General features: G+C 42.5%; 1 protein-coding gene across 3 annotated transcripts in view; it reads left to right on the forward strand.

Annotated features, from left to right (window-relative positions):
- Positions 1-17,929, forward strand: part of OVCH1 (ovochymase 1) — a 413,341-nt gene that overhangs the window by 43,071 nt on the left and 352,341 nt on the right. For all 3 annotated transcript variants that reach the window (XM_033953446.1, XM_033953447.1, XM_033953444.1), the window contains exons 4-6: positions 5,181-5,278; positions 9,490-9,662; positions 14,429-14,524. In XM_033953446.1, coding sequence (XP_033809337.1) covers positions 5,181-5,278; positions 9,490-9,662; positions 14,429-14,524 — 367 coding nt within the window. The remainder of the gene's footprint in view (positions 1-5,180; positions 5,279-9,489; positions 9,663-14,428; positions 14,525-17,929) is intronic.

Here is a 17,929-nt window from a genome sequence, read left to right on the forward strand (position 1 = left end):
GCCGAAGCCCGGCAACCAGCAGCAGCAACAGGGAGCGAGGAAAGGGCACTATCAGCAGCACCAGCCGCGCTCCATGCAGCAACAGGAGCAGCAGCAGGAAGAGTCAGCAGCCGACGAGGGAGATGACAAGATCAACGAGAGAGCCGATGGAGGAGGGCTGCAGTCCAGCCATCGGACCAACGGTTGGCTCGGGGGCCCGTTCAAGCTGGACTTCAGCTTTGACTGTTTTGTTTTTATTTTCACTTCTTTTTAGTTTGATATATTTTTTAATCTCATTCATTATTTTGCCACTTGTTTTGTTTTATTTTAGCATTCAAATTTCATTTAAATTTCCCCAGAATTCTATTGCTTCAACGGTTCTCCCTGTGCATCTATTCCTATCTTCCCTCTTTTTAACCTTTCAAATTCCTTTAGATCATTGTAATCTTATTAGAATGTTTATTTTCTTATTTTTCTTTCTTTATTACTCTTCTAATTGTCATTTTCCTGGTACTTTAGTTAGATTGTGAGCCTTCGGGACAGTAAGGGAATTTCTAAGTACCTATCTTACTTATAATTTTAATGCACCAATATAGTCATTGTAACCCGTTCTGGGCTCTTATGGGAGGACGGGCTAAAAAAAACGAATAATAAATAAATAAATTTATGGATTTTGGGTACCTTAATGAGAAGCCCACGTAGTATCTTATTTATCAAGTCTTGTAGATGTAGAGTAGGGTCTTCCTGGATTTTTTTTTTTTTTTTTTTTAAATAATACTTGGTGTCAGCTAGCTGGTGGCGAGCCCTGCACATAAGCTTCAGAATCTAGATCCATTAAGTCTCCTCCCTTATCTGTGGGATGTATCGCTATAGACCTGTCCTGAGATGGGGAGGATATGGCCTGATGTTCCTCTTTACAAATTATGTTTTGGAAGGTGCTTATTGCCTACACATCAAAGCACGAAATTTCAAAAACCTGGATATACGGATCACATGTGCCTGGAGGCACCCAATGCAATTTTTTCTTTAATGTACTCAACCTACTGGTTTAGTGTCATGCTGTCATCTTTATCAGAGTCAAAAAAATAAAGCCAGTTTACATTTTCTGATGAACTTGAAAAAACTTACACGAAAAAAAAATGAAGTTACTTGCGGGAACAACGTAACATAAGAATTGCCGCTGCTGGGTCAGACCAGTGGTCCATCATGCCTAGCAGTCCGCTCACGCAGCGACCCCCAGGTCAAAGACCAGTGCCCTAACTGAGTCTAGCCTTACCTGCGTATGTTCTGGTTCAGCAGGAACTTGTCTAACTTTGTCTTGAATCCCTGGAGGGTGTTTTCCCCTATAACAGCCTCCAGAAGAGCGTTCCAGATTTCTACCACTCCGGTTGAAGAACTTCCTTACGTTTGTACAGAATCTATCCCCTTTTAACTTTAGAGTGCCCTCTCATTCGCTCTACCTTGGAGAGGGTGAACAACCTGTTTTTATCTACTAAGTCTATTCCCTTTATTATCTTGAATGTTTTGATCATGTCCCCTCTGTCTCTTTTTTTCAAGATAGAAGAGGCCCAATTTCTCTATCTCTCACTGTACGGCAACTCCTCCAGCCCCTTTACCATTTTAGTCGCTCTTCTCTGTACCCTTTCAAGTAGTACCGTGTCCTTCATGTATGGTGACCAGTGCTGGACACAGTATTCCAAGTGAGGGCGCGCCATGGCCCAGTACAGTGGCATGATAACCTTCTCTGATCTATTCATGATCCCCTTCTTTATCATTTGTAGCATTCTGTTTGCCCTTTTCACCGCCTCCGCACATTGCGCGGACGGCTTCATTGACTTGTCGATCAGAACTCCCAAGTCTCTTTCCTGGGTGGTCTCTCCAAGTACCTCCCCGGACATCCTGTATTCGTTCATGAGATTTTTGTTACTGACATGCATCACTTTACACTTATCCACGTTGAACCTCATTTGGCATGTCGATGCCCATTTCTCGAGCTTGATTGTCACGTTGCAGATTTTCACAATCCCCCTGTGTTTTCACTACTCTGAATAACTTCGTATCATCCGCAAATTCAATCACCTCACTCGTCATACCAATGTCCAGATAGTTTTATAAAGATGTTGAAGACCACGGGTCCAAGCACTGAGCTCTGCGGCACTCCACTGGTGACACTCTTCCAATCCACTGTGCTTCCTATGCTCCAGCCAGTTTTAATCTACCTGAGTATTTCACCCTCGATTTAATGGCTCGCAATTTCCCAAAGTAGTTGTTTATGTGGAACCTTGTCGAAAGCCTTCTGAAAATCCAGATAGACAATGTCGACCGGGTCACCCTTCTCTATCTGCCTGTTTACTCCCTTGAAGAAGTGCAGTAAGTTCGTCAAACAAGATCTGCTTTTGCTGAAACCGTGCTGACTGGTCCTCATCAGACCGTGTCCGTCAAGGTGATCAATGATGCGGTCCTTTATCAGCACCTCTACCATCTTTCCCGGTACCGAGGTCACCGGTCTGTAGTTTCCTGGATCTCCCCTTGAACCTTTCTTGAAGATCGGCGTAACATTCGCCACCTTCCAGTCTTCCGGAATCTTTCCCGATTTGATCGACAGATTAGCTATTAGTTGAAGCAGTTCAGATATAGTCCCTTTCAGTTCCTTGATGACCCTCTGATGGATGCCATCCGGTCCCGGGGATTTATCACTCTTAAGCCTGTCAATCTGTCTGCATACCTCTTCTAGACTGACCGTCAACCTTGTCAGTTTCCCATCTTCATTTCCAGTATATAGCCTGATGGGTTCTGGTATGCTGTGTAATAAATCTTCTTCAGTAAATACAGACACAAAAAATGTGTTCAGTTTGTCGGTGTTTGCTTTGTCCTCCTTTAGCATCCCCTTTATTCCAGGGTCATCCAATAGTCCCACCACTTCCTTCACTGGTCATTGCTCCTTAATATATTGAAAGAACGGCTTGAAGTTCTTCGCCTCCTTGGCTATTTTTTCCTTATAGTCTCTTTTAGCCCCTGCATTGATTTGTGCTTGTTACAGTTTTCATCTGTAGTTGACCTTTTCCATTCCTTAAACGACAAAAAGTTTTCTTGTCTCTGATCGCTTCCTTTACCTCTACAGTGAGCCACACAGGTTCTTTTTCCTCTTGGATCCCTTGTTGATATGCAGTATATATAGATTTTGCGCCTCGGTGACTGTGTCCTTAAAAAGGGACCAAGCTTGCACTAGAGTTTTTACAGTGCTTATCCTCTTCTTAATCTTCTTCCCTACCATGAATCTCGTCTGTTTGGAGATAGCACAGGACATGCTGGAGACTGCGAACAGTGATCCCAACTTCCTCAGCACAGTGATCACTGGTGACGAGTCCTGGGTTTATGGGTACAACCCAGAAACCAAGTTGATGTCACACAATGGAAGCATTTAACATCCCTGAGGCCAAAAAAAGCAAGGCAGATCCGCAGAAATGTCAGTCTTCTTTGACTGCAGTAGCATGGTTCATCACGAGTATGCACCACATGGCACAATCATCACCAAGGGGTACTACCAAGAGGTTCTGTGTCACCTTTGTAACGCTGTGAGATGCAAACGGCCGGACCTGTGGGCAGCAGGCAATTGGCAGATCCATCACGATAACATATCTGCCCATTCTTCACATTTGATACGGAGTTTCCTGGCCATACAGAACACACCTGTGATTCCTCAGGCTCCCTACTCTCCCGACATGGCTCCATGTGACTTCTGGATTTTCCCCAAGCTGAAAATGCCCCTGAAAGGGACCAGATTTCAGTCAAGAGAAGACATCATGCAGAATGCAATGGACCACTTGTGAGCAATCTCAAGAGACATTCCAGTGCTGCTTCCAACAGTGGCAGAACCATTGGAAGAAGTGTGTGGCAGCCCAAGGGGATGACTTTGATTGTTGTATCTAAACACAAGTATTTTTATGAATAGCCCTCGTATTAATGTAGAACAAAATTTATTCCAGAGAAAGGAAAATGGTAAAACCAGAGGGCATAATTTGAGGTTGAGGGGTGTTAGACTCAAGAGTAATGTTAGGAAATTCTTCTTTACGTGGAGGGTGGTTGATGCATAGAATGCGCTTCCAAGTTAGGTGGTGGAGAGGAAAATACTGACAAGAGTTCATATGAGCGTGGGATGAACAGAGGATCTCTAATCAGAAAATTATGGGTATATATTGAAGGAACTAAGGTCAGTGCTGGGTAGATTTGCACAGTCTGTGTCTTGTATATGGACATTCAGTTGAGGATGGGCTGGAGTGAGCTTTGACGGAAACTCCAGTAAATAGAATCTAAACACATTACCGGGTAGGGCTCTGGGTTTCTGGCCCAGAAATATCCTAAGAAAAAGGACCCTTTAAATTAAATAATTTATCTAGCATGTATGATTGGGCAGACTAGATGACCATTCAGGTCTTTATCTGCCATCATTTACTATGTAAGTACATAATCGCTTTCCCTATAAGTCAATTTTCCATTAAGATGGACTGAGAAAATTTACTGTTTATTTCTAGGATAAGCAGCATTAAGCTTCTGTGGCTGGCAGTCAGGTCTCATTGTGTCTGGGTAGGTAAAACTGACATTTTAGCCATCATGCTGTGGCTTTCTTATACCCTGAAGAAAGTCACAGTAGGTTTTACTTACCCAGATAACAGCAAAAACTGGCAAATCTTTTTTTTTTTTTAAGATCTTGCCAGATACCTGTGATGTGAATTGGCCTTTGTTGGAAATGGGGATACTGGACTTAATGACCTTCATTCTGTCCCAATACAGCAACACTTGGTCATGTGAAAAAATTAGGACACCTCATGAAATATTCAGTTCTTTCTTAAGAAATGTTCACATTATCGATGTTGAATCTTTTTTTTTTTTTTAATGATTTATCTCTGGAAAAGAAAGTTATGTAATTGCAGGTAAACAACAAAAATTTCCTTGATTTACTCATGAAACAAAAGATATCCAATTAATATATGGTAAAAATAAATATGGTCATATTACACCTTTATTGAGACCCCCTTCGCTGGCTTCCAGTTTAAGAAATGTGATTGAATTGGCACAAATTTGAAATGAATACCAAAACAACAAGTAACATTATGCAGAGTATCTGAGGGAGGAGATGGGTGTTCTTCGATATTTGAAACCAATATAAATGTTTTAAGAATTGTGCCTATTTTGTTTTCCAGGCCTCTCTGAAAATCACAGGTTCACACTTCTGTGGCGGCAGTATAATTGGAGAAGACTTAGTGGTCACTGCAGCGCATTGTTTAATACACGTTGATCAGTAAGTTTAAAAAAGTTCTTGTGGAAACTTGGAATTCATTGGAATCAGGGGTAATGAAAAATTGTGTACTAATGCAAGAGAATGTTATGTGAGCAATGCTATCAAACAAAAGAACATAGCCTGAAGGTTCACAAGAATACACTCTTAACACAATCAAGAAAATCTTCCCTCACAGAAAGAGGATGCTAAAAGGGTAATGGAATTGAAATATATAGAAATATATATAGATAGTTTTTTTTCCCCAATTCCATTACCATTTTAGCATCCTCTTTCTGTGAGGGGAAGATTTATATATAGTGTGATATTCTTAGTTAAAATAGAGAAGAACCAAATATTGACTGGAATTTGTGGCAATATACTGAGCATGAAAATAGACAGACCAGATTAATTTTTTCTGATGATAGTCTTTAGCTCTAGAAGAAGTGACAATAAGCTGCTGACAGCCACTTCTCCATTTGTCACAGTCCAGCATGAGCTCAAACACTTTTTTAAAGCAGCAGAATCAAATTTTCTATTTCTAGTATAATTGCATTCTAAATTTGTAGCAATAGCACAGGAAAGCAGAGATAATGTACATTGGCACTTAGACACTTAGCCTAATAGCAAATAGACCACTAAATTTATCCATAGGCGACTTGATTTTAGATCTTATTCAAAGAGTCACACCGAGGTGATACTGGAAGTCATGGGTAGAGATCAGCGCTCCAAGTGAGCAAAGTGTAGATTGTGAAAAGGAGTGGTCCCAAGACAGAGCCTTGAGCTACACCAATTGATAAGCAGGAAGGCTGTGGAGGAGGAACCACTGTTGCCTACACTGAAGGTGTGATGGGAGAGAGAGGAAGAAAACCAGGAGAGAGTAGAACCTTGGATGCTGAAATGTTATCAGAAATTAGTGAGGCTAACAAACTGGGTAACACAATAATGAGTGATTTCAACTATTCTGACATTAACCCAGTCAATGTAACATCAGGGCATGCTAAAGAGGTAAAATTCCTTGATGAAATCAAGGACTACTTTATGAAGCAGCTGGTTCAGGAACAGACAGAGGTGAAGCAATTCTAAACTTAGGGCTAAATTCACTAAGCAAATCGATCATGTACCAATTGGTTTGCGACCCCCCCCCCCCCTTTTGCGTCCCGACCGATTCACTAACCTTCCTCCAGCACCCGATCTGATCCACGCATGCAAATGGAAATGGCATGCAAATTTTGGAAGGCAGCAATTCGCTAAACAATTTCTCCAACACCGATTGGGCTTGCCGATCAGAAATGAAGTGATTGCTGAAGACCAGTCGCTTCTATCCTAGTCGACTCTCCTGCCCTTTAAAACCACAGGCTTGCAACCCACCCCAAAATCTCCCCCCCCCCGCACTGATGCCCGCCGCCGCAGTTACGCTGACCACCCAACCCCTCCCCTACCGTGAATGAATATGACAAGAGGGATGCCAACTCCCTCCTGCCATCGCAAACCCAGCCTGACTGGGCCCGGCCCACCTCCCTCCTCATACCTTTAGCTAAGCCAGCTGGGCTGGACCCCCACCCCCTCCCTGTAACTTTAAAAATGTTGGGAGCAGGAGGGTTTCTCAGTCCCTCCTGCTCAAGGGTTGCTCAGTCCCTCCTGCTCCAGGCTTCCTCTGTACTGTGGCCTTAGGCCACGCCCCGGTGCATCATGTGATGCAAGGGGAGGGGCCTGGAGTGCCTCGCCCAATCAGCCCCTTTCTTGGGGAGAAGTCTAAGGAAGTCCCTGATTGGCTGCTTTTCTAGTCCTTCTTCAGAGACCAGAAGTGATATTGGGATGAGTTAAGACCAGCATTGCTAGCAGATTTGCATATAGAGCATGGCTCTGCTTTTTTTTCCCATCGTCGCTGCTGCTGCCAATCATGTGGAACAGGCAGTTGGTCCCCTGTTGTTGCTGCCCAGTTGCCCCAACGACCAGCAGTCCGCTCTTAATGGTGTTTGGGCAGAGGATCAATCTTGATACTTTTTGGAAAGGGCAAGAATTTTCCAAGTCAAAACATTGCACAATTCACTAATGTATCATAATTCATTGCCAATAAAACGCAATAATGTGACTGAACATAAATTAGAACCAGAATGGTCTGTTTTTTGGGGGTTTTAAAAATTCTTTTTTCTTATTTGTTACAATTAAATAACAAAATATTCCTGAATATCAACAGAACTTCAGCATATACAGATACACTTTAAGTAAGGAAAAATTATCAATGATCTAGTCCACATTATAGTGGTCGCCAGTTCCCAATCTAGGAAATTTAAATCTATTTATACATTACCATCACTGACGGGCATAAATTGTGACTTACTTTACTATGTCACAAAACATCCTCCTACACTGAAAAATAAAAACTTAAAACTTTCAACAAAGGTTTATCCTTAATAAAATCTTCCAACTGGGCTGGATCTAAAAACACATATTTATCACTTGCATAAGAGATAATTCACTTACACGGAAATTTTGAAAATAAGGTCGCTCCAACTGCCAAATCCTTTGGCTTAAGCAGTAGAAACTGCCTCCTTTTAAACTGAGTCTGTCTAGAGACGTCAGGAAAAATTATTACCCATTGGGCACAAAACAGGTCTTGCTTTTTCACAAAATCTAACTTCAGAATAGCCTGTTTCTCTAACTCTGTCTTGAAAGCCACCCGGAGTGTTGCCCATTTCTTTATTATGTCTTTTGAGGATTTAAGAAACTGATATATTCAAACTATCAGGTGAAACTAATTTATCCATTTCACCTTCCTCTGCTATTTCCTTAGCAGCTCTTGGAATGTAATAGAGGTTATCGGGTTCAAAAGTTTTTACATTAGGATACTGCAATATCTCCCTCATATACATTCTTAAGAGCTCTAATGGAGACAGATAATGTGTAAGGAAAATTTAAGAGACGCAGGTTCTTAACTCCTAAAGAATTCTCCAGTTTCTATATCTATTTTAGCTTGAATCAAGATACCATCTTTGATATTAGGAGTAGCATTAACCTGTAAATTGCTCACAGCTTGATCTAATTTTTCTAGCTTGCTACCTGTTTCTGCTAATTTACCTTCATGCTCCTTAATTTTTACAGTGATATCAGGTGAAAATTGACAAATTCAAAACGGTATTTTGTAATGAAGACTAAATTCTATTAACACTTACAGCCTACTTTACAAAGCCCTTTAAATCTCTATGGGCTTTGGGGCCGTTACTGCGCAGCAGCCACTAGCGCGGCTTTGTAAAACAGGCCCTTAGCCATACATTGTTTAAAGTGATAACTTTATCTTTAGGGAGAACATTAGAGTCTGGATCCATGACCATCTGCACAGGAGTCAGACCCTTTGCTCCCAGTAAAGATTGTCCTGAAACCTTCAGTCCAGACAATATAGATAATTGTAGGAACGAAGCTGCTCCCTCCTGCAGGGGGGAAGACTCTGCTCTCTCAATTAGATGTGATGGTTGAAGAGGTTGTCTAGAGGATAATGAGGCAGTCTGAATATCTAAAGTTATCTGCTCTTCCACATGTGGCAAAACATGAGCCAAAAGGTGATGATCCATCGGACCTGTCATTGAAGTAGATGGTTTAACTTTTGCCTTCCTTTTGCCCGTAGTGGTAAGGTTTGATATTGGCTCACTCCCTGCTCCTCATAGGCTCTGAAGGGGCTCAAAAGGGGCATGTCCTGCCCCTTTGGCCACTCCCCTTCAGACTCACAGCCCGGGGCTCGCAACCATGGGCTGTGTACCACGGCTTCCCAGCAATTTAAAGAGCCCAAAAAAGACCCTTTTTCCAGCTGACTGGGGCACAATTAGCTGCGGGACTGCCTGTCCTGTTGGTGAGTAGTACTGCAATCAGCACAGGCGGCCTCCAGAATGGTCTTAACATATTCGTCTTCACTGAAAAGTGTAATGGGATCTCGGCTGTTGTTATGAAAATATTTGCAATATATAGTATTCAAAATAACCAAAACTTTGGTTGTGGTCTGTTTTCTGTGTGTACTTCACATGGTGTCATAGGTTGCACATAGTCCATATGCTAGAGCAAGGATGGGCATCCTGCAGTCTCTGACATATTCATGGATGTCTACAATAAAATTAAGCTCTCTGTACTTTAAGGAACAGCTCTAATTTCTCAGCTGGAAACTTATCTTGGATTTATATACTGATGCCTAGTGTGTTCTTGACCTCATATTAAAGCTTTTAATGGCTTCCTATTCCTGTCAGAAGCCTATTGCAGAAACTGACTGTGACTGTTGGGGAGCATGATCTAAAACATATTGATGAGCAAGAACAGAATATCCAGGTGGAGCGCATCTTGTTTCATCCCCATTATGACAACCGTGGGAACATGAACTCTGATATTGCTCTCTTGTACCTGAAGCAGAAAATCCAATTTGGTAAGTGTGTGGTTTAGGGTGTGTGTGAAGAATCCTTTCATTTTCACCAGACTAGCCTTACTAGGCCAACATGAGCAGTTCTTCCAGAAAAGCATGAAATTAAGAATGGGCTAGTGGGGGAGAAGTCGCCAGTTCCCCTTATACCTTGCTGCTTAGCAGTGGCAACAGGGAGAAAGGTAGTCTAAGCCCCTGTAAGTGGGGTTGCTATGTGTTTGCTTAGCCCCTGCCCCAATGGTGGCAGAAGGGGTACATAGAGTTTTTGTTGGGATTAGGGTCAGGACCAACTTTAAAGCTGGAGGGACCGTTGCAAGCACACACTGTTCACTCACTTCAAGAAGGTAGACCACATTAGATATTAAACTTCTAAGATCTTGAACTTTGTCGCTGAGGCACACTCATTAAACAGTTACATAGAGAACCGGTTCCAATTGTAATGCTTTTAATATTGAAATTATGTTCAAATTTTACATTAGTTTCCTTCCGGGTTTTCACTCTTCCCTTCCTAATGTTCTTTCCATTTATGGTTCTCCTCTATACTTTAAAGCATTGAATTGTAGTTCTGTTCCTTTTTACCTTGTGTATTGATTAGTCTGTAAGTCTGTTGGTTATAACCCATTATGTTAAATTTTAAATGGTTTGTCTAACCATCTCCCTAGCTTCTAAATCCCTCCCTTCCTCACTAACCATCACATTATTCTACATACCCCCCCAAAAATGGTCCATGACCAAAGATGACTTCGCTGAATCACTACTTACCAATTCTCTAACAAGCCCATACAACCTACTTTGCGGGGATATCAACATACACCTCGAGCAAACTGACCAGCCCGAAATCTCGGATTTCTGGTCATTGCTCTCCCAACTAGGCTTTGACAAACACCCCCCTATCAAAACCCACCAAAGAGGACACCAGTTAGACCTGGTCACACTATCCTCCAAGGAACAGGCCAATCCCAATTTTTATTGGAAACAAGGCAGCTGGTCAGACTCCCTTTGGTCTGACCACCGCCTATGTACCTTCACCATTGGATGCCAACTCAAACCCACCAAAAGCGGCAAAACAAGAACCATCAAAACCCACTCCTCCAGAGGAAAAATTGACCCAACTGAATTCTGGTCCCATTTTGAAATCAACACCAATCCAATAGAAGATACGGAACAAATCATGACATCCTGGATACAAGATAGTACCAACATACTAAACGAGATTGCCCCCACAAAAACACGTAGAATAAGAACCCCAAACCAAGAGGGCTGGTTCGACCCAGAACTACTGCTATGCAAGAAGGACCTCAGAAAAGCCGAAAGATTATGGCAAAAAACTGGATCCCCAGAACACAGATTGGCCTGGAGAAAAAAATTAAAAAAATACAAAACCCTCACTGTTGAAAAAAGAAAAAACTTCTACTTCCACAAAATCGGTAATACTAAAACCAATAGCAGGAACCTCTTCAGACTGGTCAACGATCTTTACAATACAGAAACCTGCACAAACTTACAAGAAGAATCCACCTTAACCGCCAACACCCTTGCCGACTTCTTCAACACCAAGATCCAAAAATTAAGAACATCATTACCCGCCAGTACCAACCCCCTCGAGCTCTTCCCCATCCTCACAGACTGGGATTCATCATACCCAGACCCAGGAACCAGAGCCGACCTCAGCTGGAAACAATTTGCATTAACCGACTGGCAAACCTTCAATACTTACTACAACAAGTATACACACTCCTTTTGCCACCTGGACACATGCCCTCCAAATATCATGAAAACCGCCCCCCCCCCCCCCACTTTAAAGCAAAAATGATGACATGGGTCAATCACCTACTATCCACAGGAAACTTCCCGTCTGAGCAAGGCCATATAATGATCACTCCAATTCTAAAAAACGCGAAAGAACCACCTAACTCCCCATCTAACTACAGACCGGTCGCCAGCATCCCCCTATTCACCAAAATAGCGGAAGGGATGGTAAAGGCGGAACTTTCTGAATACCTAGAAAAATTCAACATTCTATGTGACAACCAAGCAGGCTTCCGCGCGGACCACAGCACTGAAACCGTCATAGCCTCCCTTCTCAACCACCTCCACACGCTCTTCAGTCAAGGCTCAAGTGCCCTGATCATACAACTCGACCTGAGCAGCGCTTTTGACCTGGTCGACCACACTATTCTCCTTGAATGCCTAGCTCACATTGGCATCTCAGACCAGGTCCTTAACTGGTTTCAGGGTTTCCTACAAAACAGATCATATAAGGTATTCAGGAATAACTCTTTCTCTTACTGCTGGGACAACACCTGTGGGGTCCCGCAGGGCTCCCCCCTCTCCCCCATCCTATTCAATGTCTACCTAGCCTCCCTAGGTAAACTCTTACACAACCTAAATCTCAACTTCTTTATTTATGCAGACGATATCACAATAGCCATCCCACTAACCAACTTTTCACAAGAACTACTTGAACACACTTCAAACATTCTCAACCAGATAGAACTCTGGATGCTTTCATTCAGACTGAAATTAAACCCCGACAAATCAAAATTCTTCTTAGCCTCCCCCAAAGATAAAATCAAGGAATCCACAATTCAACTAAAAGGAAAGACCTTCCCCCTCGATCCGACCATAAAAATTCTGGGAGTCACGCTGGACAAAAACCTATCCCTAGAAAACCATACCGACATCATCGCCAGGAAAAGCTTCTCGGCACTCTGGAAACTTCGCACCATAAAAAAATACTTCAATGACACTGCATTCCGCCTACTCGTACAATCCTTCATCCTCAGCACTCTCGACTACTGCAATATCATCTTCCTTAACGCTACAAAGAAAACTACCAGGAGATTAAAAATAATTCAAAATACCGCAGTGCGCCTCATTTTTGGCCTAAAGAAATGGGAACATGTCACTCCATTCTATCACCTACTGCACTGGCTGCCAGTAGAATCTAGAGTTCTCTTTAAATTTGCATGCTTTTGTTACAAAGCGGTTAACGGTTCTTCCCCAAGTTACATAAATACCCACTTCAACCTTTACTGCAATAAAAGGACACCACGCAGAATTCAACTGTTCGCCTTCCCCTCGCCAAAACACTGCCTTCTCAGAAGATCCCTTGAAAGTACTTTCGCATTCCAAGCAGCCAAGTTGAACCCATGGCTGGCCCAGTTGATACTCGAGGCCCCTAATTACCTTGCCTTCAGAAAACTACTAAAAACTTACCTATTCAACAATCACAACCCCTATTTAATCCCTTCACCTCACATAACCCCGGCCCCACCCCCAACCCCTTCCTCCCACACCTGATTCCCCCTTGACCCGCTCTCCCCTTCCCTTGCCTAGTCCGATCTAATCCACAACTTTCAGTTAAACTGTTATACATCTTCCTTTCATTGCAGACTACTGTAAATTGTGGTAACTTCATTGCTGACTGTTGTAAATTGTAAACTGCTGTAATTTACTGTAAATCTACAGGTAATTTGTTTGTAAATCTGCTTGTAACAGGTTGTAAATAAGCTTGTCAAGGCAGATCATTTGTTAATTGTTGTAAACCGCCTAGAACTCGATGGGTATGGCGGTATATAAGAATAAAGTTATTATTATTATTATTATTATTAAATATATGCTTATATTTATTAATGTTGTATCTCGCTTAGTAAAACTAAATAAGCGATTCATCAAATTAAAATAAAACTTGAAACTTATCTGTCAAATGATGTCCATAATAGATCGACAGACATGCCATCAAGTCTGTGAATAATAATCTCTGCTTCATTGCCCTTATTGTCATCAGCACACATACTGTATTGAAACACAATGAACCCCTACATTTATACAAACATGTTCAAATCCAACATATTGTTCAAACCTAAATAGACTGCAGCCCACATTAAAAATTTTGCTCCAATATAACATCTATATCCTAGTTCAGTGGTTCAAAATCTTATATATTACTGTTTCAATATGTGCCTTTGGAATCAATGGAAACGCTCAGAAAAAGACATTTAACAAAGTTTCAAGTTTTATTTTAATTTGATGAATTGCTTATTTAGTTTTACTAAATGAGATAAAACATTAATAAAAAAAAAAAGAAGGCATGTTTAAACATAAAGTTTAAAATTTAAAATAATGGGTTAGACCAACAGACTTACAGACTAATCAATACACAAGGCAAAGAGGGACAGAACTACATTTCAATATTTTAAAATACAACAGAGAACCATGAAAGGAGAGAACATTAGGGAGGGTAAAATAGAAACCTGAAAGAAACTAATGTAAAATTTAAGCATAATTTAAAGATTAAAAGCATCTTTAAAAAGAAAACTCTTTAAGTTGCTTTTAAAACGACTCAATTATTTTCCTCTCTTACATGCTGAGGTAAAGTGTTCCAAAGTTGCGTCGCCATCACTGAAAACATGTCATGTCGAGTTCCAATAATTTTCAGAGAGGAAACTACCATGAGTTTTTGATTAGTGGACCGGAGAGAATGCGATCTACTATAAGGGATGAGTAAATTATTAATAAATTGGGGTTCACTGGTGGAAAGGGTTTTGAATACTAAGAGTAAAATTTTAAAAGTAATACGGTGGTTAATTGGAAGCCAGTGGGATTTAGTCAGAAAAGGAGTGATACGGGTGGCCCTTGATGGAAAACGTCAAGTTGGTCTTTTATACATGCTGGCTGAATTATCTTTTTAGATTTTTTTTATTTTTTTTACACTACCAGTTGGTAATGCAGAATCATTTTGCTTATGCCATGAATTTCTATTTCCAAAGGGACTTTGGTGCAGCCAGCATGCCTCCCCCACAAAAATGAAAAGTTTGAAGCTGGGACATTGTGTATAACAAGTGGCTGGGGCAGGACAAATGAAAGTAAGTAGAATCAATATTTTTTTGGATATTCTATATTACCGATTCTTGTGGCTATGCATATTGGTCTTGGAAGGAATTGCAGCTTATGCTATAAATTGCTAATCCATGCTGCTGCTGCTGTTCATGGAACTGATGAGTGTGAGAGGAAGGGCAACTACTTTAAATCCTATCCGGAAATCAGGGGCTGGTGCAAGGGGTAAAAGTGATGAGCTCTGCTTGGCAACAGCAGTTAAAGTTGCCATGATTTGAGGGCATATGCAACGTGACAAACACGCTTAAGAAATGGGCCGCGACATAGCAAATGAGGTTTAATGTGGATAAGTGCAAGGTGATGCATGTCGGTAGTAAAAATCTTATACATGAATACAGGATGTCCGGCAATGGCATACCAAGGGGCGGGGGGGCTGTCCACCCTGGGTGCACAACCAGCCAGGTCTGGGTAGTCCGGTGCCGGTCCGTGCAGGGCCAGCGAGATCGCATTGGGGCCATTGGCAGTGTCTGGGCTGCAACGGCGATGAGCAGCATCGGCGACCCTCCCCCCCATGATGCAATTCATGATCAGCATTGCCCCCCCCCCCCCCCCCGCGATGACACTTAAGATCGGCAACGGGCCTCCTTCTACCCCCGGCATCAACAGAACTTCAGATCGACAATGCGGTGCTCAGTCAAAAGCTTCCCTCTGACTGAACTGCCTGGGCGGAAACAGGAAGCTGAGTCAGAGGGAAGCTTTGGATTGAGCATTGCATTGCCGATCTGAAGTTCTGTTGATGCTGGGGGGGTAGAATGAAGCCCTTTGCCGATCTTAAATGTCATCGTGGGAGCAGGGGGTGGCGTTGCCGATTTTGCTGCCAAAATCAGAAAGGTGAAAGGGAGAGAAATGGGCCTGTGGTGGATGGAGAGATTGAGAGAAGGGGCAGATGATGGAAGTGGGGAGAAGGGGGAGAGAGAAGAGGGCAGATGATGGAAGTGGGGAGAAGGGGGAGAGAGAAGAGGGCAGATGATGGAAGTGGGGAGAGAGAAGAGGGCAGATGATGGAAGTGAAAAGAAGGGGCAGATGATGGAAGTGGGGCGAGAGAAGAGGACAGATGATGGAAGTGGGGAGAAGGGAGAGCAAATGCTAAATGGAAGTGGAGAAAGAGAACATATACTGGATGGAAGGAGGGATAAAGAAAAAGGACATATGCTGGATGGGGGAAGAAGATAGAGTTAGTGAGATAGTGGAGGGGTGAATGAAAGGGGTGGCATGTTGTGGGTAGACACAGTGAAAAGAGGGAAACAGGACTGCATAGTAAGAAAGAATTTAATTTAGACGGAGGCAGAAAATAAAAAGGAAGACAAGGAAAGGGAAGAGAAGAGAGAGAGATGCCAGAGAACGGAGAAGGAGACAGATATCAGATCTGAGCTGAGGAAATGAGAAGAGATGCTAAAAACCACAAGGGGGAGGGAAAGAGAGATGAAAGAAGAAATATGCCAGACAATGAGGGAACAGAGGGAAGATGATGGATGTCAGACCAATGGGGGGTGGGGTCTAGAGGAGAGATGTCAGGGGGAGACAGACAGTTTCTGGAAGGGGCAGACAGTGGATGGAACGGGCAGATGCTGGATTGAAGAGACAGGGCAGACGCTGGAAGGAAAAGAGTGAAAAGAAAATAAAAGCAGAAACCAGAGACAACAAAAAGTAGAAAAAAATCATTATTTCTATTTTGTCATTAAAATATATCAGATTTTAAATATATATCCTGCTAGAGACATAACTGGGGATTGCAAAGCCCAGGCAGTGATTCTTTAGCTAGATGGAAGGGGGTACAGAAAGAGGGCACATTATGGAAGGAGGGGATAATTAAAAGGAGGGCACATGATGGGGGGAAAAGGATTGATTCAGGGAAATACTGGAGGGTGAGGAAAAGAAGTGGCGAGCTGTAGGTAGACAGTAAAAAAGGAAATTGATGAGGGTAGTAAGAATGTAATCTAGATGGATGCAGAAAATAAATTGAAAAGGAAAACGAGGGAAGAAAGGGATTGCAGAAGAGAGGTGTAGGAGAGGGAAGGAGAGGAGAGAGATGCCAGACCAATGGGGGTGAAAGGAGAGATGGAAGGGGGAGGCATACAGTTTCTGGAAGGAGAGAAGATGCCATATAGGGGCAGAGAGATGGCAGATAGTGGATGGAAGGAAGACAGTAACAAGAAGACGAGGAAAGTAGAAACCAAAGAAGACAATGGTAGAACAAAAATTTTCTATTTATTTATTGCTTTAGGAGACGTGTGTCACTGTTTCTGTGGTGTTGCATTGTATGCAGAGTCCAGCTTCTTGCTGGTTCAATTTAACCTTTGTCTATGTATTTCTATTTTATCCCCCCTTTTACAAAACTGTGGAGCATTTTTTTTAAGTGCAGCTGTGGTGGTAGCAGCTCTGATGCTCAGAATTCTGAGCGTCAGAGCTGTTACCACCGTGGCTAAAATCCACACTACAGGGGGAGGGGTTGTTTGTGATGACATATTCCATACTAGGCAAAGGTGTTTTCTGTGTTATGTGTGTTAGAAAGACATGGTTTTCTGTTAGGATTGATGGTGTAGGATTGATCTGTACTAGTCTGGCTTGTTTAGTTTTACAATGGGTGCATTGATATTGTACTGCTCACTGCAGTATGTAAGATGCTGCCATTTCCTAGGTACTCATGTGTGGCTTGTTACTAAAAATCAGATGGAGGGGGGTGTCAAATGATGGGCCCAGGGTGTCACATATGCTAGGTACACCATTGATGTCCGGTGCAGTACTTGGAGAGACCCCCCAGGAAAGAGACTTGGGAGTACTGGTCAACAAGTCAATGAAGCCATCCACACAATGCATGGTGGCAGCAAAAAGGGCAAAAAGAATGCTGGGAATAATTAAGAAGGGGATAATGAACAGATCAGAGAAGGTTATTATGCCGCTGTACCGGGCCATGGTACGCCCTCACATGGAATATTGCATCCAGCACTGGTCGCCGTACATGAAGAAGGGTACTACTGGAAAGGGTTCAGAGAAGAGCGACTAAAATGGTTAAAGGGCTGGAGTGAGATTAGAGAAACTGGGCCTCTTCTCCCTTGAAAAGAGAAGACTGAGCGGGGACATGATAGAAACATTCAAGATAATGAAGGGAATAGACTTAGTAGATAGAGACAGGTTGTTCACTCTCTCCAAGGTAGGGAGAACGAGAGGGCACTCTCTAAAGTTGAAAGAGGATAGATTCCGTATAAACGTAAGGAAGTTCTTCTTCACCCAGAAGAGTGGTGGAAAACTGGAACGCTCTTCCGGAGGCTGTTATAGGGGGAAACACCCTCCAGGGATTCAAGACAAAGTTAGACAAGTTCCTGCTGAACCAGAACGTGCGCAGGTAAAGCTAGTCTGTTAGGACACTGGTCTTT

Source organism: Geotrypetes seraphini, chromosome 7, assembly GCF_902459505.1.
Source record: "Geotrypetes seraphini chromosome 7, aGeoSer1.1, whole genome shotgun sequence".
NCBI lineage: Eukaryota > Metazoa > Chordata > Amphibia > Gymnophiona > Dermophiidae > Geotrypetes > Geotrypetes seraphini.